The 23438-nt window shown below is 33.5% G+C and overlaps 2 protein-coding genes and 2 long non-coding RNA genes across 4 annotated transcripts; 1 reads left to right on the forward strand and 3 right to left on the reverse strand.

Moving 5' to 3' along the window:
• Positions 1-8: 8 nt before the first annotated feature.
• On the reverse strand, positions 9-7035 carry LOC100746107 (protein sneaky). The gene is made up of 6 exons (XM_003491059.4): positions 5398-7035; positions 4035-4250; positions 3310-3611; positions 2820-3007; positions 1813-2339; positions 9-710 (listed from the first exon to the last, which is right to left on the reverse strand). Exons 1-6 carry the CDS (start codon positions 5686-5688, stop codon positions 63-65), a joined length of 2172 nt encoding a protein of 723 aa, XP_003491107.2. The 5' UTR covers positions 5689-7035; the 3' UTR covers positions 9-62.
• Positions 7036-7068: 33 nt separating this feature from the next.
• Positions 7069-8139, forward strand: LOC117151879. Its single transcript, XR_004462034.1, has 2 exons — positions 7069-7493; positions 7589-8139. It is a non-coding gene; the product is annotated as an uncharacterized LOC117151879 (long non-coding RNA).
• On the reverse strand, positions 7499-14011 carry LOC117151881. The gene is made up of 3 exons (XR_004462036.1): positions 13804-14011; positions 12699-12811; positions 7499-7533 (listed from the first exon to the last, which is right to left on the reverse strand). It is a non-coding gene; the product is annotated as an uncharacterized LOC117151881 (long non-coding RNA).
• A 3464-nt stretch (positions 14012-17475) lies between these two features.
• LOC100746663 (ejaculatory bulb-specific protein 3) lies at positions 17476-19601 on the reverse strand. Its single transcript, XM_003491064.4, has 3 exons — positions 19319-19601; positions 18751-18990; positions 17476-17853 (listed from the first exon to the last, which is right to left on the reverse strand). The coding sequence occupies exons 1-3, from the start codon at positions 19323-19325 to the stop codon at positions 17654-17656; spliced, it is 447 nt and encodes a 148-aa protein (XP_003491112.1). The 5' UTR covers positions 19326-19601; the 3' UTR covers positions 17476-17653.
• Positions 19602-23438: the final 3837 nt, after the last annotated feature.

Consider the following 23438-nt stretch of genomic DNA (forward strand, 5'->3'; position numbering starts at 1 on the left):
TGTTGCGCTTAGGCAATTTGTACGAATTATACCATTGCTTGGTCGACAGCGGGTTAACTGAACTAAAAGTCACTGCGTTGGGTGTCGTACTCTTCCGTTTCTGTATCGGAAAATTCAGTGCAAGCGTAGCAAATCTTTCCTACGTCTCTCCAGCATTCAGCGCAATGCAAGAAGGGGCAGCCTGGAGTGATGCATGCTCGGTACTTTGGCCCTTTTCTAGGCTCCGGATCGCCGCAGATTAAACATCTTTCCCTGGCACAGGCGAAGTACTTGAGCCATCCAAAACGATCCGGCCATTTAAGTCTCACGGCCAACCAGAAATTCACCTCGTTCTCCAAATGACGCGTTCTCACCATATTCTTCACCTTAGCCTTCATGAACTTGGTGTACGAGAGCCTGCGTCGTAAACTCTCGTTGTACAGGTACAATACTCGTCTCTTTTCTCTTCTTCGATAAAAGAACGAGCAAATGCCACGACGTAATCTCTCAGTGTAGATGGACGCGAAGATCAGGAGGAAAACTGCGATGAAGGTACCGTAGATCCTGACGATTACGTAAGCGGGTAGTTTCGTGGGTCGAGGAAGGCACGCGCTGTTCGAAACCACGGTTTTAATTCGTTTCTTCACGTTGAAACCGCGAATCGCGTTTCTGATCAATGATGCGATCACCCCCGTTCCGCGAATTTCCAAACTTAGGTCGTGGTGACCTGCCTGAAAAAACACATTATTTTAGAACCATGCGAACTGTAGATTCTTTTGCAAAATATATATGTATCGTTACATTATTATATACTATTATTATAACTATATATAAATAACTCGCAAATTATTCGTTGTAAGAAGAGATGTTTGAAGCAAAAGTTGCATGATATCTAGGGGTACATAGTGCTGTAATTTATTTTTTATTACCTTACTTTTTTAACGATATACTACGGCCACGTTCAGTTTTTTAAAGGGAATGTCTAATATTTTAGATAGCCTAGATACCATGCCACTTTTGTTTGAAACATTTTTTCGTACAAAGAATAACTTACGAGTTATTTCAAGTCGTCATGTTAGGAGACTCGCCCTGTATATAAAATATGTAAGTAATTGCACAAATGACTTTCACTGACACTAGTACATTGCATTGCGTTGCGACATTCTGGTTCATTTCTCGAGGGTAGGTCTGGAAATGCCATTTTCACGTACTATTCATTGTGCAACTGTGACACGAAGCTGTTCAGGTCTGCCCCGAAGAAGCATGAAAAACTTGGGAGTTTCAGGAAACGTTGGACCAAAGCGCAACGTACTATTGAAAACACGATCAAAACGCAAAGAACCATAAACACGTCAATGTCATTCGTGCATAATTTTCTAAAATAGTCTTAACAAATTACTCACTCGCAGTAAATCGAGCGGATACGTACGACAGACCATCAGTTCAAGATTCCAGATATTATCGATTTCGGAGTCGACATATTCTCATCGCCATCATCGCTGTCCACATTGAAAAAGTAGATAACGCGCTATTATTATTAACAGTATACGAGCGAATCTGTCTAATAATCTTTCTACTTCTACCGCTTCTAATAGATTTGGGAAAAACCGGTGGCCTGCCGGTTGATAACCGAAATAACAAAACGCCGATTTATAGGCAACCAGTCGATAAATGCCGATGCCGTGAAGCCTATTAGAAGGCTGCCGATAAGCAACGTGTTAAGACTTTCGAGTGGCGCATGTATCATCTATCATTTCAACTCCTTAATCGTGAACCACTGATACTTAAAATGATCTACCCTATTTATATCCTACTTGTAGAAATGAATTCTACCTGAGCGTACTCCATATAAGCGTGCCTCCTGATTAAATCCAACACTTCATAAAATAACCAATCCAAAATAACGAAAACACTGGCCGTGATGAGCTCAAGAAGCAATTTGACTATCTGTCCAGTCAAATGAGACCTTTCGGTTTTGCTCGGTTTCACACTGTAAGGATCAACAAACTTTCTCCTCTCGATTTTCTTGAACGGCAACAGAGTCATACTACCACGTGCTCTTCTTCTTGCGTCTATCTTGCGGAAATAGGGCGACACATATATATTGTCGAACTCAATGTCATTCAAATATTCGTCGTGGTATCTCTGAGCGTCGAGAATGATTTTTAGAAACACGAAGGACAAGCATCTTTTTACGATGGTCATCACGGACTGGAACAATCTTCTCCGCACTGTGAATTCGTGTATTACCGCTCTGGCAGCATACGCCGAATCTTGAAGATCCAAAATCACCGGCGGCTTCCTCACTTTGTACTGCAGCTTCGCGTCCTTTAAGCTTCGGCTGAATTCGTCCCGAGCACCTTCGAAGAAAGATCGTACGGGTGAACTTTAACACAGGAAATCGCGATTCACAAACGGTGCCTGATGTGCGAGCCTCTCAGAAGCCAAACTGGTCAACTCCACTTTTGGTTAATTGGTTATTTTAATTACATAAATTGACATTTATTAATATTTTCTTCTCGGGGAGCAAATGATTTACATTTATGAGTTCATTCGTCGCGAGAAGATGACATAAATAATAATAAATTCTAAGGTAATTTTAAAAGACATGGATCAAGTTCTATGTCTTCCAAGTGGCTCGCGCGTGACTAATAAGAGAAAAAGACGGATCTTTTCTAACAAAATAGATCGCATCAGGCTTGGACATATTTGTAAAACGATTATTTTAAAATAATATTAAATTTCCGTTCGATATTTAATAGTAGGAAAATTGGTAAAGAATTATCTTCCGTTCTTTTTCATTTAATTTTCTGGAAGAATCAATAATTTTATAATAATACTTTTCAAAGCGATGTATCCTTCGCCGATGCCACTATCAACCTTTCCTTCAGGATCACAGATACTAGAACCACCCAGTGCTTGAACCAGATTACAGACGAAAGTCAATTTCATCGGCCAACACAACAGCCAAGCAACAAATACGCTCACCGCTTCGTAACACTTGTCGTAAGCATTACCGAACATGTCCCTTTAAGATTATTTGTACATATTTGACAATATTAATTTAAATTTCTAACTCACGAGAAACCTATAAAAAAAAATGTATTGTAATTTCCATTAAATAATTGAAAAGCGTTACTTCAAATAAAATTAAATAAAATATAAACGTAATTTGGTAGTATAAATAATAAATGATAGAAATAAAATAAATATTCGGTCAATTTTATAATTAGCGAAAGTTGCCAAATATTTTGATTGGAATACTCGGGCAATATTAAAATTGAAAGGTATTATAAATTGCAAGATATGTAACAGGTTTTTCAAACATACCTACATCTTCCTGCACCACGACTAAGTTGCTCCTCGCATCGAGCTTCGATTTTTTTCTTATATTTAGCTTCAAATATTTCTGCATCTGATTTGGCTTCTTCAATTTTTTTCTCGTGCTTCTCTTCGATTTCCTTGCTTCTTTTTGTATCACCTTGCAACTCGTCCAAATAATCGTTTTCCTCCTTTAATCGTAACATTTCTTCCTCCCCCTCCACTTCTTCGACAATCGGGCTCATTAAGTCCCTCACCGAAGAAAGCGTGTCTTTTATCTCATTTGCATCCGCTTTCATAGCAAGGATCGCCTTTTAATAAATATAACGATCAAAAATAAGAGGAATTTTCGTAACTGGCGCCGACGTAGCAAAAAAATCACGCAGACATACGTATCCCTACCTGGATCATACTGGATCTTCCTGTGCTTTCGGAAAATTTTATTCTAAATTGTGTAACCCAACAAACATTGAAATCGTAATAAGCATCGAAATTATTTTGGCTTTAATATGACCTCGCTCAAAATATGAATTTTAATTAAAATATAACGAGCAGTGTTACCTGAGCTCCCCAATTTGCAGAAAACACAGGAACCATGAAGCTGCATATTTTATTCTATTTAGTTGATACTGTATATTTTTTGATCCTTTCTAATAAAAACCGACGTTTCGCGTAGACATTGTAAGAATTAATTTACACTTATTTACTCGTTGTTAACAGAATAGTAGATATACCTGTTGAAACGGTTTGAACATTAAATCAAATCTTGTCTTGGTAAGGTTGTACGTCAACTGTGTAGTGCAGCCGAATGTTCTTACCACCTCTTTAGCGTTATATACTAAATTAAACAATGGTCCGGCAATGATGTATCCAAAAATCAGTGCTCTCAACATACTTCGACCTGCTCGGCCAAAAAACGCTGGTATCGTCAAGATGGAAATACATCTCACCTATTGTTAGAAATAAGTAACAAATATTAAATGAATAATAAATAAGTTCTTATATATATATATCCAATTTCATATTTCAATATTTTCAATAAGATATTTAGCGTTTTTATTAAAATATGAAATATATCGTGCAAAAATTTGAAGAAAAACAACAGCAATTTACGCTACTGACAAAACATAGTAACACCACTTCGTTATTCGCAAAGCATCTCGCCTGCGATGTGTTAACAATGGTAAATATCGAATATGTTCGTTCTTAAATATTGGTTACTTATTATTGTAAATATTATAAATATTCAGAAACTGAATAACAGGTATCCGAGATCTTATGCAGGTAATCTAACCCTTAATGCACTGACTTTTAATTGTGAATATTGACCGGCAACTTCAACTTATTTTCATCATACTTCGACTTGGAAGTTTTTAAGTGTCAGATTTTAAAGAGTAGAGCGCCGCACATCGGTGGTGCTTGAGAAGCACACTTGGACCATTAAGGGCTAATAATAATATCTGATCCGAAGCAGATGGAAGAATTGTAAATAAATCATGAAAAATGTGCGTGGAATTATAAATAATGGACTGCTTGATTTAAAATTTAAAACGTACGGCACGAGAAATATTTATGTATACGAAGAATGTGACAAAAAACAAATGTGGAATCCATTAAATACGTTAAAGAATGATTTCAGTGTTATACCATGACGAGCTGTTCGTTCATGCGAATCAGGCTTAATTGCAACAGTCGCAATCAGTTAACAGATTGTGATCAATTGCAGCTATACGCAGCGGATATAATCGCAATTACTTGACAAATAGCATTACTTTGCTAATGAAGTTTCCAATGACTAAACGAGCTTCGACACGTGCCAAGAAAAATTAGTTACGAAGTAATCTTCGAGAGACGTATCATGAAATATATCGCAGTGACTGTTAATTTTTCTTTTCTAATCTCGAGTACACGGGAAATTGTAGTGTAGAAAGTTATTAATTAAACAATAAATCATGTGTTTATTTTCGGTGGAACTGCACTTAAATTTTACCTGCGTTACACTTGCTTTACGAAAGTAAAGTGGTGTGTCTCAACTACGAATAATAGGTAGGAAAATTGTTTTTAAAGATAAAATATTCCGGAAGAGTTGATTATCACCTGAATCGACAAGGCACATCCAATTGACAGCATCGTAATCAAAATAACACCAAGGTACACGCTGGTATACGCGTCGAACTGCAGGTCGACGATAATGCATTCGTATAGAAGAACAGCCATAAAAAATCCGAGCAAGAAACCGATAAAGGCACGCGACTTCTTATGAGTGCCTATCGGATCAAAACAAATACGGAACAAGATTGGAAACTTGGCCTGGTAATGCTTGAGGAAATCTTTCTTGAATTTCTCCACTCGAAGACCGAGATTGGTTACATTCTCCATTCCGGGCATTTCTAGTATCTTGTACGCAAGAGTTTATCTGGTAATTGCGTGTAATCAATTTATGCAACTCGTTCGAGTCAAAGTATCGTCGTTTCGTTGGTTAAAGAAGAAATCCTTGACACGTATTTCTGAATCCTTATACTAGAATCGACTTCTTGGAAGCACCTCGTAATTGTATTAGTTAGATCTGTCGATCGTGAAGTCATAGGGACTTTCGTCAAGGAGCGCCTTGATAGATATCGAAAATTTATGTATTGCAACAGTCGTTATGTAAGAGAGTTTCTGTTTGGTGATGCGATAACTCGATGCCCCTCAAGCTACCGCTTTCTAAGTAACAAACGAATCAATACTAGCGACCTTTACTTTTTCATGGCTCGTATTTATTGCCTACATTTTACTAGCATTCTAATAATTTTTAACAGTAGATCGGCAAATTAGTGGATCGTATCGTCGACATAAAGGATATACGCGACACTTGACGAAATGAGAATTTACGTCTCACGGGTTCTGAAATACCGACATTGAAAAAGACCGGACTTGTTTCTTACGCCATCTGCGATTTGCTAAGGGGAACATAGAAATTATCTACATGTCATATCAGTTTTCAACCTCTATTTAATCCCAACCGAATCGAAAACGATAAAAGCCAGTAGCCACGAGAAGATCTCCGTTCGTTACACGCATAAACGCAGACGATTTAATGAATTGTTGAATGATTCACAAAAGAAAGTTACAACAGTTGATTATGCTTGAAATTAAGATTAAACTTTATTGTGTAGATTATTAAGAGATTGTGAACAATACAACTACAATGCGAATACTTGTGCAAAAGTTGCTCATTTTAATACAGAATTAAACGTAGAATTTAATATATCGTAGAATAAACTTGGAAAGACATGATATTATTAACTTTTGAAATGTTTCAGTATGAAACAACTACGAGGTAGAAATCCATGATTATGCAGAAATCGATGAAGCTATCTAACAAATGCTCCAACTACATGATACAATCGCGATCACAGCCAATCAGCTCATAATATTATTTATAATACAATTCATAATTCTATCACATATAATGATACAGTTAGCAATTGTATATGAAATAATACTAAGTGTCCAGGTCTCACCACGTGGAGGTTGCTGCGAGTGGAGACCCACCCTATCCACGATCCCATCCACCCTCCTTTTACGCAAAAATGTACTACTTTTGCGTAGAAAAAATTACAGCAAATTCTACTTTTCGCGTGTGTTTGCGAAACGTCCGATCCTTCGATCGCTGCGCAAACGACAAACCAAAAGGAACTTTAAGGAAACTGACGCGAGAAACTAAACCGATTTCGACATCTAAAAGTAAAAAACAAATTAAATCTTAAACTAAATTATATTTCTTTAAGAGACAGTATATTCTTTTTACATCTTTGCTGTCAAAGAAATGAAGAAGAATACTTGACGCTTAAAAGTGTTTAACAAAAGGTAAAATGCGTATCATGAAGAATTATACTAATTTTCTTCATCATTCACATGCCACCCATAATCACGCATGCACTTAATACAAATCTAACTACAGGCATTGAAAGCATTGAAAGCATTTGAAGCATTGAAACCATTGCAAAAATCAAAAGCAGCTTAAAATTGTTTTACCTACGAATTTCAAAACCCCCTCTATGTTCTACCTAATACAGAACTCTCGTGAGTTCTAACTACCATATATTTAAACGTAATAAAGGGACAGGGAGAATGAGTATTTTATGAAATTTTATTTTATGATATCTTCAGTGTTGTGCATTGTGAAATTCTTCTTTATACATGTATCTGTAAATACTTTGTATCTTCCTAGTAGTTTTGTAGAAATTTCTGAAACGAACTTGAATTTAAATTAATTTAAACAAAATAAAACATTCTTTTATAGGTCCTATGTATCAGAGACGTGAACAGGATCTTTATAGATCCTAACTATCACTAGTCTTGGTATCTTTTTAAATCCTATTTGTGAGAAATTTGAAGGCTTCTTTATTAGCCATATCGGTCAGGATTCAGAAGATTCTTTTATAAGTCATGACCAGAAAATTTGAAAGGTCTATCTATGGGGGTCTGATATAAAGAAGATCTATTTATCACAAAGGGATGGAATGGAAAATTGTATTTCTCATTGTGTAGGGCAAGCGAGGGACGTAAATGTCATTCCGTCGATTTCACAATATCCTGAAACAAACTTAAACCATACAAAAATTAGTACAATTCTATAAATATATATAGTTAGATACCAATAGAAGGGACTCAAATATGACTTCTTCATACGTGTTACTTCTCCTTAAATCATTTTTTTTAAATCTATACTATTCCACTTTCCAGTCGTTCGTTCATAGGCATTTGAGAGGTCGTTAAAATTCCATATGCATAATTTATACTTCCTACAAGTTAATCAATCTGGAACATACTCATTTATTGGATTAGTACATTTAAAGAAAAACACCTGAAAGGAAGACATATTAGACACAAGAAAATATCAAACTATCCAGACACGAGTTTCAGTCTGAGGATTTGAATTGAAAAATTTGAATCTAAATTTAACTTGGGTTTTAAATTGAAGTGAAGTACTAAGATGAAGAAAGAACAGATAAAAATCACCTGGTTTATTTCTTAATAATCCAATGACACTTAATTTAATAACGAGCTTCTAACAACTTCATTTACCAAACTGATTCATAACCAATTCATATTTGTTATTTAAGATAAATATTATAATAACGAATATTCAGGTTATTAATTCTAAAAACATAGGCATATGTATTTTTCAAATAAATTAATAGTGTGATAATGTATAAAAATATCTTTTTTCCTTTTTGACTACATTTTTTTACTTTTCCTTGGATGCGATATGAAATTATTTAATGAAACTCCATCCCACCCAAAAAATATTCATTATTTAACAAACAACAACATATCATAGCAGTATTTTCAATCATAAACAGAGAAAGAAAATGACTCTGCAAGCCAGAAGAGCCATGAACCATTCGGTGTAACCGAACAGCCGTAAGTGGAATATCCATTTTATTTCGCAACTTTGATTTATTATACGTAGCTATAAAACAGAAATTTCTCAATGCAAATCGCGACGAGTGCTTTATTATTTTTGCAACGTTGATTAATTTACTATTGACAAAAAGAAACAGAAAATTTCCGCGTGAATTATTTACGTAACATTAATAATTATTACTCTATGCACTCATATTTACATGTTCGCAACACTAATAGCGAGTCCAGTGTAGCTATATGGTAGGCTACTGATGAATCTGCATCTGATGATCCAGAAGCAGGAACGTGGTTCCATAGTCCAGTGGAAGAAGATCGAGCATGATATAGTCGCAACACTACTTTCAAAAACGCGGTCGTTCATCAACGCAACTCTAACTAGAAAGTTAATTAAAATAATCACAATAAAATACCGAAAGACTAATTCTTAAAACAAAATTAATATTCATATAGGAAAAAAAACCTATCTCAAATATCGTACTAAAACAAACTACGATACTATAAAATTAATAAAATGTTAACACTTGCAAATCTAACATTAAACGAAGGAAAAAGCTTTAAAGCATACAAGAAAAACTCTAATATGTATCAGTATCACGTAATCAATAATTTCTCGCAATACTAATAAAAAATCCGCGATTTGCCCAATGTGGTAGAGGGCCGGCATGCAGATCGGCCAAGACAAAAAAAAAATACTAACAACGAGCATAGTGACATAGTAGTAACAAGAAACACTATATTATATATAATTATAATACATTAGTAGTTGCCCTCTTCCATGACAATTTGTCGGGCCTCTTCGGCTCGTGGCCTCTTCTTTCTTCGGGCGCAATGCCCTCTGGAACTTAAATCTACTACTAGAGAGACGTCCCGGGACGCCACCGGCACTAAAGTTTGCCGCGCAACATTATCAACTAGTCATCATGCTCATTGCCTTTCTCCCATTCAAGTAGCATCTGGGCACTTAAATGGGGTCCTGGCAATGAACATGGAAAGGCTTAAATCTAAAAATCCTATGCTAAAAGTATGATTAACAATTATATTTTGCATCTAAGCGGATAATGGTCTAGTTTGATCTCTGACTTGATGATTATTGATACATTAACTGAATATTAAATAGAAATATCCTGAGGCGATTCCTTTATCAAAACGTACATTGGAAATACAAAGAAACATTAAAAACGTGCTTTGATTCTGAAATCTACCTCTCGCGAAGTGTCTTCTTGCACATGAAATTTGATACATTTTTATCGGCAAGGCAAAATTAAACTTTACTCACACTTTCATATTTCATATTTCACATATAAGAGAAATAATACTGAATATAAATAATGCATTTGTTCTGTTCTATCGTAAAATAGAATATAAAGATTAAATCTAATCATCATAGCCTTAAAATAATGTTGATAATAATGTTGAACGAAATCTGAGGGAATCAGATTTCTCCGCTATAAAGTAGTTAAAGAAAATCATTTCGTTATTTATTTGAATATAATTATATAAATAATCATAACGAATATGTATCAACATTATGTTCTTCGTACAAATTCCTTATATATTAATGCATTATTTTCAATATTTAAAACCGCGACATGCAAGAAAACCTATCCTGAGCTAATACATAAAACACAGTCGATAAATGTTACTACTCACGAGTATTACACCCGCGGTCATTATGCTCGTCAAAAGTTCTACGTAATACAACCAGTCACCCGTGTCGATTCGGACCTGTCATCCTACGACATGATTGAGTGACCAGAGGAACGAAAATGCATGCGACTCACCATTAGATGCGAGGAACAGGATCATCGATGCTTTGGTAGGAAGGTCATCGTGAAGGCCGTTATCAAGGTGGAGCCATGCAATTCCATAGAAGAAATAAAGAGTGGAAGAAAACTGTAACAAAACATGGAATATTATAATTTGTTCTTAAAAACATATGTCTGATTATTAAAAAACTGAAATCCAAATATTTTCTAAATTCAAATTTCACGCAAACTTGAAATTTTTATATAAAAATGAATTGAAATTCCTATGAAGTTTAATTACTATAACAGTTAGACATTTTTATTGTATATTTCAATATTGAAATTTTAAACTTTTATTTCAATATTGAAATTAATAGTAGTTCGAGTTAAATACGAGCAATAAAATAAATTAAAGTGCAATATACAAAAATACTTACATTCTTGAGCTTCAAGAGTGGCTTTATCCTCTTGCGAGACCTGCGACTCTACTACCGAAAGCGAATGTTTAATAAAAAAAGATATAAAAAAAAAAGAAAAATAAAAGACCAGTAACGCGTACGTTCAAGTAATAATCGGCGAACACACTGACTCTAATTTCGCAAATGATCATTGTAATTAAATTTAATGAGAGCTATGATGCTTTGAAGAATATCAAAAATAATACAACGAGCAAACACTGAGTCTACCAATCGCATTGCGCGCGATCACAAAAATTCTCTGTAAAAAAGCTTTATGAGAGGGAATGGGGGAAGGGAAAGAAGTAAAACACTCTGTGTCATTTTTTGCATCATCAGTTTTCTTCTTCCTATCGAGTGTTTATTTATGAAAATACTGCTATTTCAAAACTATGAACTAGTATTCATTTAGCGCACACAACAAAATATCATATTATTAGGAATATAAAATATGCCGTTATATTATATAACATAGTCAATATATATAATATATAATATATACAGAGTGGTTGGTAATTGGTGGTACAAGCGGAAAGGGGGTGATTTTACGCGAAAAAAGAAGTCGAAAATATAGAATAAAAAAATTTTTTTTTTTTTAATTTTTCCATCGAAACAACGATCTACAGTGAGATCCGTACGCGTGAGATACCGCACGCGTACCGAGCGAAAATTCAAAGTCGATTTTCTCGAAAACAAAGCCTCGAACGAAAAATTGTTATTCTATATTTTCGACTTCTTTTTTCGCGTAGAATCACCCCCTTTCCGCTTGTACCACCAGTTACCAACCACCCAGTATATAGTATATATAATATATAATATATAATATAGTTATACATTAGAAACTATTTTTAATACGTACTAAATGTCTATGAGTATTTTGCAATGCACCCAATTTGTAAAAATTGTAACTCTGAATGTCCGTTATTAGAGTTTCAAATGTATTTCGTATTAATCAAATATGGGGCGCTTTTGTTGTTAGCTCAAGATACCTGTGCATCAGGCAGAAAACGCGAGGCGTAGAACGTATTCGTTTCAGAAATAGCATAAATTGAAGAAGATCGAAATGACACTATTAGCATGGAAAATTCGCGAAAATGCAGCAAAATGTAAAAGTTATTTTAATTTCTCACTTAAATAGATTTTTAAAGAATTTAATGTTAATATGTCAAGCAATAAAGCAATTCATTTAACTTATTTGAAATACAGAACTTATTTAATATGTTCGAAATAAACAAAGTGATTAATCTCGTCTATCTTTGTACTCTTAATGGATCATAAAATTACTTACAGTTCTATTACATCACGTACTAATAGCGTTGATATTACGAATTATTTGTAAGAACGTGTACCGATCAAATATACCGGGTGGTTGGTAACTGGCGGTACTAGCGGAAAGGGGATGATTATACGTGAAGAAAGAAGTCGAAAATATTGAATAAAATTTTTTTTTTTTAATTTTTCCATCGAGACAACGATCTACACTGAGATCCGTTATAACGTACCGCACGCGAATCGAGCGAAAATTCAAAGTCGATTTTCTCGAAAACAAAGCCTCGAACGAAAAATTGTTATTCTATATTTTCGACTTCTTTTTTCGCGTAGAATCACCCCCTTTCCGCTTGTACCACCAGTTACCAACCACCCAGTATATAGTATATATAATATATAATATATAATATAGTTATACATTAAACAAATAAATATTATCAACTGTCTATTAAAAAGAAAACGTTATGAAAATGAATAAATACGTCTGCTTTCATTAGAATAAATTAAATATTACCATATTTGCATAAGAATCTATCAGATTGATCATTAAGCAACATCATGACGTCCTTACGAATTTCGTGGCATCTCTTTAACGCCTCCATGTTGTCCTTGCAATCAAACCATAATCTGAGAACAGAAGAAGACGAAAACATTAAAATAAATGTATAAAAAGGGCAAATTACACAAACAAACAGCAACAAACAGAAGAAGACGAAAACATTAAAATAAGCGTATAAAAAGGACAAATTACACAAACAAACAGTAACAAACAGAAGAAGAGGAAAACATTAAAATAAATGTATAAAAAGAACAAATTACACAAACAAACAATTATATAAAGTGAAGCAGTGATCAATGTTAAGTTGTTTCTGGAAACTCGTTGTACAAACTACTGACAAATGGGATAAACAAAAAGTTAATCAAAGGAAAAAAGATAACCTGATAGTATATTGTAACAAATTAATGAATTAAAACACTAGTTAATTAGATGAAGTCAATAGTAGAATGAGTTCGGGCGTTAGAAAAATAAGTATTGCGTAAAATAGAAAAGGGCTCACCCTGACATATACGTCTAATCGCTTAGATTTCCAGTCGGTAGAATGACCTCCGTAACGCGATTTACACATCGAAGTTCGGTTGGCAGGGAGTGGGAAGGTCGCTGGAAAGTCAAACGTGCACGAAGGGTTATGTTTTCAACAACTCGATATTAAATTCAAAATAAAAAAGGTAATAACATGTTAGACTCAAACACGGGGAGACGCGTAGGAAGTAAACACGAGTGAACTAATATAGTTTAGAGGAATCAAATGAAAATAAAATATCGTAAAATTGTTATTTGAACTATATTGCATTAATGAGCATAGTTCGATGTATGAAAGAAAGGACAAGGAAAAAAAGAAAAGAGAAAAGAAGCAAAAAAAAGATACGGAAGAGATTATCAAGGAAAAAAAGTCAAGGGGAGTGAAAAGGAAAAAGTATTTCATTGCAATAATACGTGATTTGTGTTTCTCGATGTACGTGACTTTCATTGCAAACTAATAAGCATACATTTACATCGAAAAATTAAAAATCACTATAAATTATTCTAGATTATAAATAAATCAAATTAAAATTCTTACTATTTTGAAGCCATCCCACCATGTTGTATATTAAATCTTTCACATTTACGACCAGCTCTCGTCAGTTGCTTCCTCTTTCCAATGTGACACAGCGTGAAATGATATTTCAAATATTTATTTCAAGATTTATCGGCAGATATGTTCAGGAACGTGTCATCTTCTGGCAGTACCCGGCCACCATCCCGATTTTCGTTAAATTTATTTCGATATCCGTCTATTCACATAGAAATACGATAAATCGTTATAAATTTTGTTAACATATTGCGGAATACTCACTTTATTACTATATATCTATTATTATTTATATCATAAGACATAGTTAGATTGTTTCTCTCTAAATGAGCATACGAGAATTAACCTAAAGCATTAGAATAAGCAAAAGAATACTAATGACCATGATCTATCTGCAATATGTCAATAACTCTGAGTACAAAACAATTCAAGTTAACATTCTCACCATTTTAAAGTGATGAAATGTCGATGTGTATTAAATTCTTCATATTTATGGCAACGAATCGTTTACAGCTGCTTCCACTTTTTAACATTACTCCCCGCGAAATGGGGTAATTTCAAATCTTAATTTCTAGTTTTGTCACCAGGGCGCAGATGCGTTAGACGCGTATTTATTACGTTATTGTGTGTTAATGGTATTCTGTTCTATTAGTACTATGGTATTGTATTTTCTCGATATTTATTTTCATACAAAATTCATGAAACGAATGAATTTCTTACGTAAGTTATTCTATTGTTTTTATGTAATATAAATTATGTACTGTATTATAATAAGACATATAAGATTTAGTATGACATAATTTGACAATATTTATAACATAATTGACTTATGCGATTACTGACTAAAACGATACAAGTATTAATATTTTTGAATACTACTATTTGAAAAATGATAGTAACCTAAAAACTATGCAACTTGTAAGTTATAACCTATTGCTATATTACTATATATTGCTATATACTACTATATATTACTATATATTGCTATATACTACTATATATTACTATATATATATGTAATATAATATGTAGTATATAAATTATATATATATATCTTTACAAAATTCTCTTTCCTTTCATCATAGAACATTGTGAGATATTTCAAGATACTGCAGAACATCACATATCACCCAAAACAAAACAAAAGACATCATACAAGATTTCTAAAAGTTGACATATTTCTTTAAAGCAAATTTTTGTGAATCTTTTTGATCCTTTTGTTGGTCCTTTTGTTTCTTTTTTGCTGGTTTTCTTGCTCATTTTGCTGCGATTTTGGTCTCTTTACTGCTGTGTTGGAGTTATCTATAAACTCTGTTGCAATTTTCTCAGGTGGAAATATCTGTAAGTATAAAATCTATTCAATATTCTATTTATAACTTCATAGAAGACTTTATTTTCAATTCATATAACTACTATATTGAATCAATACCATCATTTATGGCACCAAAATGGCAAGGTAGTCACATGACCTGCAAAATGTAGAACACAAAAAAGCGTTACATGTAATATCCACTCTGTACTTTATCTGTCATTATATGATACAATATTTGAAGGTAATATTGGAATAATATTGAGAACAGTAAATCCATCAGTGAATAGAGAAATATTATAATTTGTTTTGGTAATAGAAGAAAGTTTAAAGAAAATTAAGGGAAGAATCAATTAATTAACTTACTAATAATTCAGCTATAAAAAATATTAAATTTGTCACCGAATATCTTAATGTTGTACTTTGCTTTGGCAATAAAAAGGAGTTTCAGAAAGTTAAGAAAGAATCAATTAGAGTCGACTACAAAATGAAGTAGATTTATATAGATTTCATAAATTTGTATAAATTACATAGGAAGGAACAGGACAAGAAAGAACACAGAGAACGAGTGAGAGGATCAGGATAGCGGTAAATGAACAAGTGATTGAACCAACAGCATATAACACGTCAGGGTCGTTAACACTAAGGTGAAGCATTAATCATATGTATATTCGTCTTCTATTAAACGATGTTATCACAAAAAATTATGGCTTCTCGCTTTCACAAACCTCTTGTTCTAGGATCTCTCACTTTGCCGGCGAGTGGAAATAAAGAAAAGAGGATGATGAGTAGCTTATTTCTAAGAAACGTATATGCGGACAGGGCGTATTGGACGAGAGGTATTGACGCGCGCAATTGAGAATATATACACGTTGAACGATTGCGTTATTCATTGTTAAAGCTTGTATTATTTTCTTCAATATTTAGTTCATCATCACTATCACTATCACTACAAGTATTGAAACATCTGAACAGTACCTTTGTTGAACGGAGATTGTTTCTACTGTCTGAAGCACTGTCATCGTCTTCTATCTTGTCAGGTTCAAAATAATATTTGTCATCACTACTATCACTATTGAACATGACCTTTCTAGATCTTTTAAGCATCGTGCATAAGGTATTATAAAAAGTATATAAAACATATAAAAAGCTTGCTGACTCGTCGAGGTTGAAACTCGTTCTGACTCGACCATCATCCTGCATTGCGAGTTTACGTTAAACGGAAGATGAGATTTCTAAGGATCTATAATTTTCTTTCATCAGAAACATAATACTGTTTAGTTTACTATACCCATGCGTTTGCTATACACATAAGACTATCACTTAGAAAAATAGACGTACGCCAACTACTTCAAAATAACTCTCCGGATCTGTGAACAAATTCGGGTGGCTATATGCCGACACGCAGCCGCAACGGTAAAAAAACTTGAGTAGCAGACACTCGTCAGCAAAGCATTGAACTTACTCTTAATTATACTCTATTTGTTCTATACTTATTTACTTATAACGTTAAAATGATCAAGGAAGTGATTATGATTTTTAATTACCAGCAAACTACCAGTGGCTGAAAAATATTCTCCTACAAGAAGGTAATTAGCCACATAATTAGATATAATTAGAATTAAGGTACCTGGTCCTCAAGGTCTCAAGAATGTATACATGAAACAAAGCACATACGAAGGCAAGATTCTCTGCTACATCCTGCGGTAAAATTCGAAAAGAAAACTGGTTTCTAGGAACTTGCGAACATAGTGGATTGCTATATGATTAATTTTGTTAATATCATAGTAAAATATATCTCTTTTAATTCTACGCTGAAAGTCAATTACGTCCATAAGCTGGTACTACGAGAATCTAGAAACTATGAAGGATATTTCGATAAAAAATATTCTCTCATTTAACTTATTTATGAATTTACGCGTTCGTCTAATATTCAGGTACACTTCAATTGCAACACACATAACGATGACATCTTTCCGTTAATAATTATTAATAATTTTTAATTATTATTATTAATAATACAGCGTAATATTAAAATTATCAAGATCACTTTCGTAATTATGTAATGGGCAGTTTTCAAGTCGCTTGATGTTCCAAACTGGTTGAAAGCTGAAAATGATACAACGATCCGAGTAAAAGTCACTCGATGAATACGAAATCACTCGAAACCAAGTTGTTTTCGTGAGCGAAATCGAAAACAGGAAGGTACGAACGACGAATGCCGGGTAACCCGACCAATTTTTCCTGAGAATGTTTATTTTTTGAAAATAAATACAAACTCGTTTGTTCAAATCAATTTTTATTTCCCTCGCATTATAAAATTACATGTTCGTCGTCTCGAGATTACTTTCTTTTTTTTTTTTTGTTTTCGTTTGCATTGCATGTAGAAATAAATATTGCGTCTGTTTGTCTATTGTCATTCGATCGTTACGTTGTTTACGTGTTTATTAGGGGCGTGAATAATTTCTGGAATAGCATTTGTTCCTAAACAATTATAAGATCGAATCTCCTATGTTCGAATAATTATGTTTAATTAGCTGCTACACCCAGCTTCTTCACTTGCTCCTCGTATTTACTTCTGTATTTCTTTTCAGGGTCGTACTTGTCCATGAGTTGGTCCCACAACTCTGGCTTTTTCGTGATCAAGAAGAAGGCCACCTTCTTAATATTTTCTGACTGCTTTTCAGTACATTTCTGGCAATCGGTGGCCAGAGCTTCGGGTAAGATCCCTGAAAGGTGAAAACAGAAACATCAATTGACTAAATTTCAAAACAAGTGAAGGTATTGCAGAATAATGGATAACATTTCGGCGATGGTTTGTTTACTGATCAATGGCATAAATATATATCTCTGTTAACGAAAGAGAAATAATATAAAATGTCAAAGAGTATTGCATCGCGCTTGAAAAGATATAGCAAATTGATCTTGTCCTTAAACGATAGATTAGAAATTTGAAGAAAGAAATGGATAGTTGATGTGTAAGTGCAATTATTTGCTTCTCGTTTCATTTATGATAGTAGATATATATTATATAGAAATGATTGAATTAACACGTTAATAGAATGAAGCTGATAATATGAAGGTATTGAGAGTAAAAATAAAACTAGTGACAATGTGATTCTTATGACAAATTGCAATAACAATAAGAAATTATTTGAAATTCGTATAATGTCACATAATCAAAGCAGAATCAAAGTAGATATTCTACTAATAGAGTACACAATTATTATTAATTGTATTAATTTTTTGTGTAGAATATGTGTGTATAAAAGTTTTATTTCTTATAACATTATATGAGCTAGAAGTTAATAGTGTACAATACATATGTTCCTGTTTCAAACTTTATTTTATTTATTTACCATTGTATTGTATCATTTATTACTACGTTGTGATGCTTTGTTTATAATATATATAAAGACGATTAATATATATGGTATATGTAATAGCATAAAAAACGTATATAGATTACGAGACTAATCAAATTACAATTATTCTTTCTCAGATCGTAAAATGTTAAATAGGATAATTAATTAACATTTTATAAAAATACCATGTATACGATTAATAGCGAATACGTTTCGATATTTTCCACAATAAGACGAATTATACAGTGTATTATCACTTACTTCTGATTTCATTTCCTTCAGCAGTGCATCTTCCATCGCCTATCAAACACTTGTGATAATTAGCCAACAAGCGATCACTGTTCAGAATATCATCTACATTGATATTGTCAAGTTTGGCTGGGTATTTGTCTGTAGAGGCAAGATCTTTGGAAAGCACGTTCGGGGCCAAATCATCGGGTCGAGCAAGCGCATAGGCGATTGTCATGACAAGGAACAGACAGATCAGTATTTGATGCATAGCTACCAAAGAAAAAATGAAAATTATAATTAGAACACACGTTGTAAATTTTACGGCCTTTCGACAAATTTTGCAGAATGGCAAACTCTCTGAAGAACTACTTATAGAAGAATCGGATACAGTAGAACCACATTTATGTATTGAATGTAAAACTTCTGATCTGAATGTAAACTGTAGATCGTTCTTTACTTCCTTTACAACGACGATGAACTTGGGCCGAGCTTCTCAAGTAATAAAATTATAGTTACGAGAAAATGTTGTACTTGGACGTTTTTGGAAATTTGAAAATCAGAAAATCGCAGCCAATGTAAACCGCAGCTGACCACTAACCTTTCATTATAAAACGATGAACGTTGACTTTTATATTTACTTATGTTTATCGTTACTCGAGGATACTCAGTAACTCACGAAACAGCAGACACTGTAAATACGCCAGATATTCACCTGGACGTGTGAGCCACGATTAAACTACGATTGTAGAAATCCTCTTGCTCATGATACTTATATATGATCCAGTCTCTGGTGGTAGGATTATTCGTGTAGGTTGAAGGTGGCCAAAGGTGGGAAGAACGACGACTCACACAAGCCGATCGCTACTTGAAAACCCACTCTATACCTTTGTTTTCGTGTTATTCCAACTTTCAGCAAAATGTTTGTGTCTCGCTTATTGATGATAACGAGCATTTTAATGTGTTTTCTTTTTTCTAGCGCTTGACTAATGAACGCGCGTCTGTATCAATAAAACACATGACAAATTTTTTCCGTAGCTTTACAGTTTAATTACATAAAATATATGCAAATGGATAAAGAAAGAAAAAGCGTGGAGAATAATATTAACGTTAAATCAATCATTTGTCCTTTCATCTTGTATCTTCTGCCAGGACTTTGTTCGTCGTTTGTCCAAGATAAATATGAGCGGAGATAAGATTCTATTGTTTTATTTTGTACCGTTTTTAAAGAAGTTGTTTGAAATAATTTTAACTCGGGTGTTTCTATTATTTTTTTGAACGTTAAATGTACATTATTCGTGAAGATAGGAAGATGGAAAACGTGTAGAAACAGTTTCCTCCTGTGTTTTCTAACCAGGTTATTGAAACACAATGATAGTCATTATAAAGGAATCTTATAATACGTATACAGTTTCATAATGTATCTCATTTCTTTGCATTTTTATTTGAATTCTATAACAGATCATAGGAATCAAAAGAGCATGAAATGTGCGATATAATTGAAGAACTTAATTGTATCGTTGCCTCGATATTTTTCAACGATATCGAATAACTTGCAAAGTTTTGCATTCGTGTTTTTTAAGACTTTCGCCTCGTAGTTAAAACGAGAAGATGATATTATACACTATTTTTTCTCTGATTGTATTACAATATTATCGAATTAGTAAACGGTGACATATTATCGTTATCTGTTACAGGAAGATCGATCGTCCAGCCGCGCTTAATTAGATATACTGAACGAATGTGTTGTAACTTGATCAATAATTTTATTCATTCTCCGCCTCGAGCAGCAACCTATAACAAGCCAAGAATTAACGTAAAAAATATGTGCAAAAAAACTGTGTTTCTTAGATTATATGTTATTCATTAGATTGTATTTGACGATAGAACGATATTTTTCGAATCGCTGTTTCACATACCTAATAATTAAATGCACTATAAATATGTTGCCCTTTGGCTTTTCTGTCTTTAACGTTGAATTTGGAATCGTTGAAATACATTGAATTGAATTATTAATCAATCAAGTCATCATAACTGTAAAAAAAAAAGAGAAAAAGAAAAAGAGGAGAAAGGTTATGGAAATATTGATCAATATTCTCGAATATTTCCGTTAAGACCATTCTAAAAATTAATTTTTTGATTAACTGTACAACTGTACAATTGCGAATAGTAAATGACGAGTTCGTAGGAATGAAAAAAGCGTCAGAAAATCTGAAAATATGAAAAATATAATTATTTATTGCAAGATCGCGAGATTTATTTCTTGCCTTCTCGACAGATGGCGAGCAAAGTATATTCCAAAAAGTATATTCCAAAGTATATTCCAAAAATCATCAGTCTCACTGCTACTTAATTCAATGTTATTCGTGAAACGAGTTTATATAATATGAAATGGAAAATATAAACGTTCAGAGAAGAAAGAGCAGTTTGTTTATGATATCATTTCCATTAAATGTTCTCTTACTCCTTTGACACGTGATATATCGTATGCTTGAAATCGAAGAGCATATTTCGACGGCTGAACAACATTTTAAATTATTAATAAATTATTAATAAAAACTAGATAAATCTTTTGTTTATGCTTGTTATTCTAAAATTCATAAAATTAATTCATAATTTTTTTAACAAAGACGTTTCGATTTAAGAAACGAAAGCACATAATACTCGAACTTTGTCTTCAGACTTTGTAACTCTGTTGCAATAGTCTTTAACGTAAATTGCACTATAATCTAAATCCGATTTTATCAAATTTAGGAATTAGAAATTTTATCTAATCTCCGCTGTTATACAATATCCATAAGGACGCGTACTTGACACAAGAAATGACGTGAGGAACAGAAAATATTCTGTAATCGAATTTTTGGAAATTTGGAACCAGTTTTATTTTTTATTTTATTTTTATTGCACGCGTTCGTACGGAACCGTGTGTCGTATCTCTCCGCTTTTCTACGACGATCCAAACATTTTTCCGATGATGTTGAGAAAGCAAGAATCGCGTAACGATATTACCGGCAAAGGAATATCACAATTGAGAAACGAAAGACGATCGAAACATCTATACCTTCGGGGAAAGAAGGAACAATGTTGCCATAAATTATGTTTGACGTGTATGAATTACACGACGCAGTAGAAGAGCAGGTTTTATTAAAGAAAAAGGGAGGTTATTAAACCGTGTAAGCAATTCACTTTTTATTCCTACATGGTTTTTTTCTTTATCACCTGTTTCCGAACAAAATGGCTGTTGCAAACTACATAGAAACAATCCTAGTGATCTTGTCTGTTCCGATTCGACGATTTTATCGCGTGTTATCCTGTCTGAATCGCATTCAAGTGTTATTTATGCGTCTAAGTCAGTGGAACGTTCATCGAACCATTTGCTATCTGTCTCAATCAACTTGTGTTATCGAATTCTATTTTCGAACAACGTGGCTACAAAAGAGAATGCCAAAGATTCAACATTTTATTCACCTTGTTTCTTCCAACCAGACTTTACTATTTTATGACATATATATCTTTACATCAGATACAACGAAATTGATATTTATGATGTATAAAATATGACACGTGAAACTATAAAAATTGATAAATATAATAAATATATAAATATCCGATTAATATATAAATATATAAATACACACATACTTTGTATATTATAAATATCGATTTCAGAAATATATTACATGTAATATATATCATAATTAATGGATGAAACATTAACGGTTGGTGCTTGATGAGTTAAGCAGTTTCAGAAACGAGATGTCGAAACCGATAATAACAGAATATCGCTTTATATTAAAAAATCGAACGAGGGAACGAATAATTTATTCCCAAGCTTCACGGAATCGGTGAAGAACGTTTTACTCGATTGCAAATCACTCGTTACTAGACGAGAATGACAAAATCGTGGAAGAACACAAGGGGAAAAATTCCGGAATGAACAAATACGAACGAAGCGTATTACTCGTGTTGAATTTATAAAGAATTCAGGGCGAGGAAGGATACGTTCGCATACGTTGCGAACGTATTCGCGCCAAAAATCGATTCAATCGTGTCCTTCTATCGCCACGAGATTTCTCAAATTTCAGAGCAAGACGAGAGAGAGGTTATCTACACGTGTCATCTCTGCTTTTAATGTCGCATTAAACGTTTCCATACGTAGGTTAAAAACCTTCTTGCTCTTTGAGACGGAGACAAGACGAGACGTAAAAATTCGACAGTTAAGCGAAGATTTATATACGTGCCTACATCCTTTAACGTTACATTTTTATACCAACAACTGGTTTAAATCAAGTATGCGGAACAATTAAATTTTCTATTTATTTTACGTAATTCGAACGACCTTCCGGTTTCTCGGCGTGAATGCATTCTTTTCTTCCAAAATATTTTTTGCGATTATCAATTGCACCAAACATCCTGAAAAACATCTGTCTGATTTTACACGTAATAACAGCACGCAGAACCGTTCGAGAATTATTCGTCGAAGATGAACAGATCCTGTTACACGAAATCCGCGAATATCCTTAAACGCCACCGAAAAAGAAGTACCATAGACTTGTCCGAACAAAGAGAGTAATATAATCGCAGCGTTTGTGTTTATGGAACAATAACGCCAATAAGAAGACTGAAAAAACCATAATTGGAAAACTACACGACATTGGAGAAGGCGGCGAACGACGTGCGGAAATCAGAAAAAAGAAGTGGCCAAGACATCAGAGCCTCTC

This window comes from Bombus impatiens, unplaced genomic scaffold (assembly GCF_000188095.3).
Source record: "Bombus impatiens unplaced genomic scaffold, BIMP_2.2 scf_0501, whole genome shotgun sequence".
In the NCBI taxonomy this organism is placed as follows: domain Eukaryota; kingdom Metazoa; phylum Arthropoda; class Insecta; order Hymenoptera; family Apidae; genus Bombus; species Bombus impatiens.

Coding starts and splice junctions, on each gene's coding strand:
- LOC100746107 (XM_003491059.4), bottom strand. CDS start 5,688: ATGCCCGGAATGGAGAATGTAACCAATCTCGGTCTTCGAGTGGAGAAA. Junction 3,612..4,034: donor TGTTCAAACCGTTTCAACAG/GTATATCTACTA, acceptor ATTTATTAAAAG/GCGATCCTTGCTATGAAAGC. Junction 2,340..2,819: donor AGGATACATCGCTTTGAAAA/GTATTATTATAA, acceptor CTTTCTTCGAAG/GTGCTCGGGACGAATTCAGC.
- LOC100746663 (XM_003491064.4), bottom strand. Junction 17,854..18,750: donor TGAAGGAAATGAAATCAGAA/GTAAGTGATAAT, acceptor TTCACCTTTCAG/GGATCTTACCCGAAGCTCTG.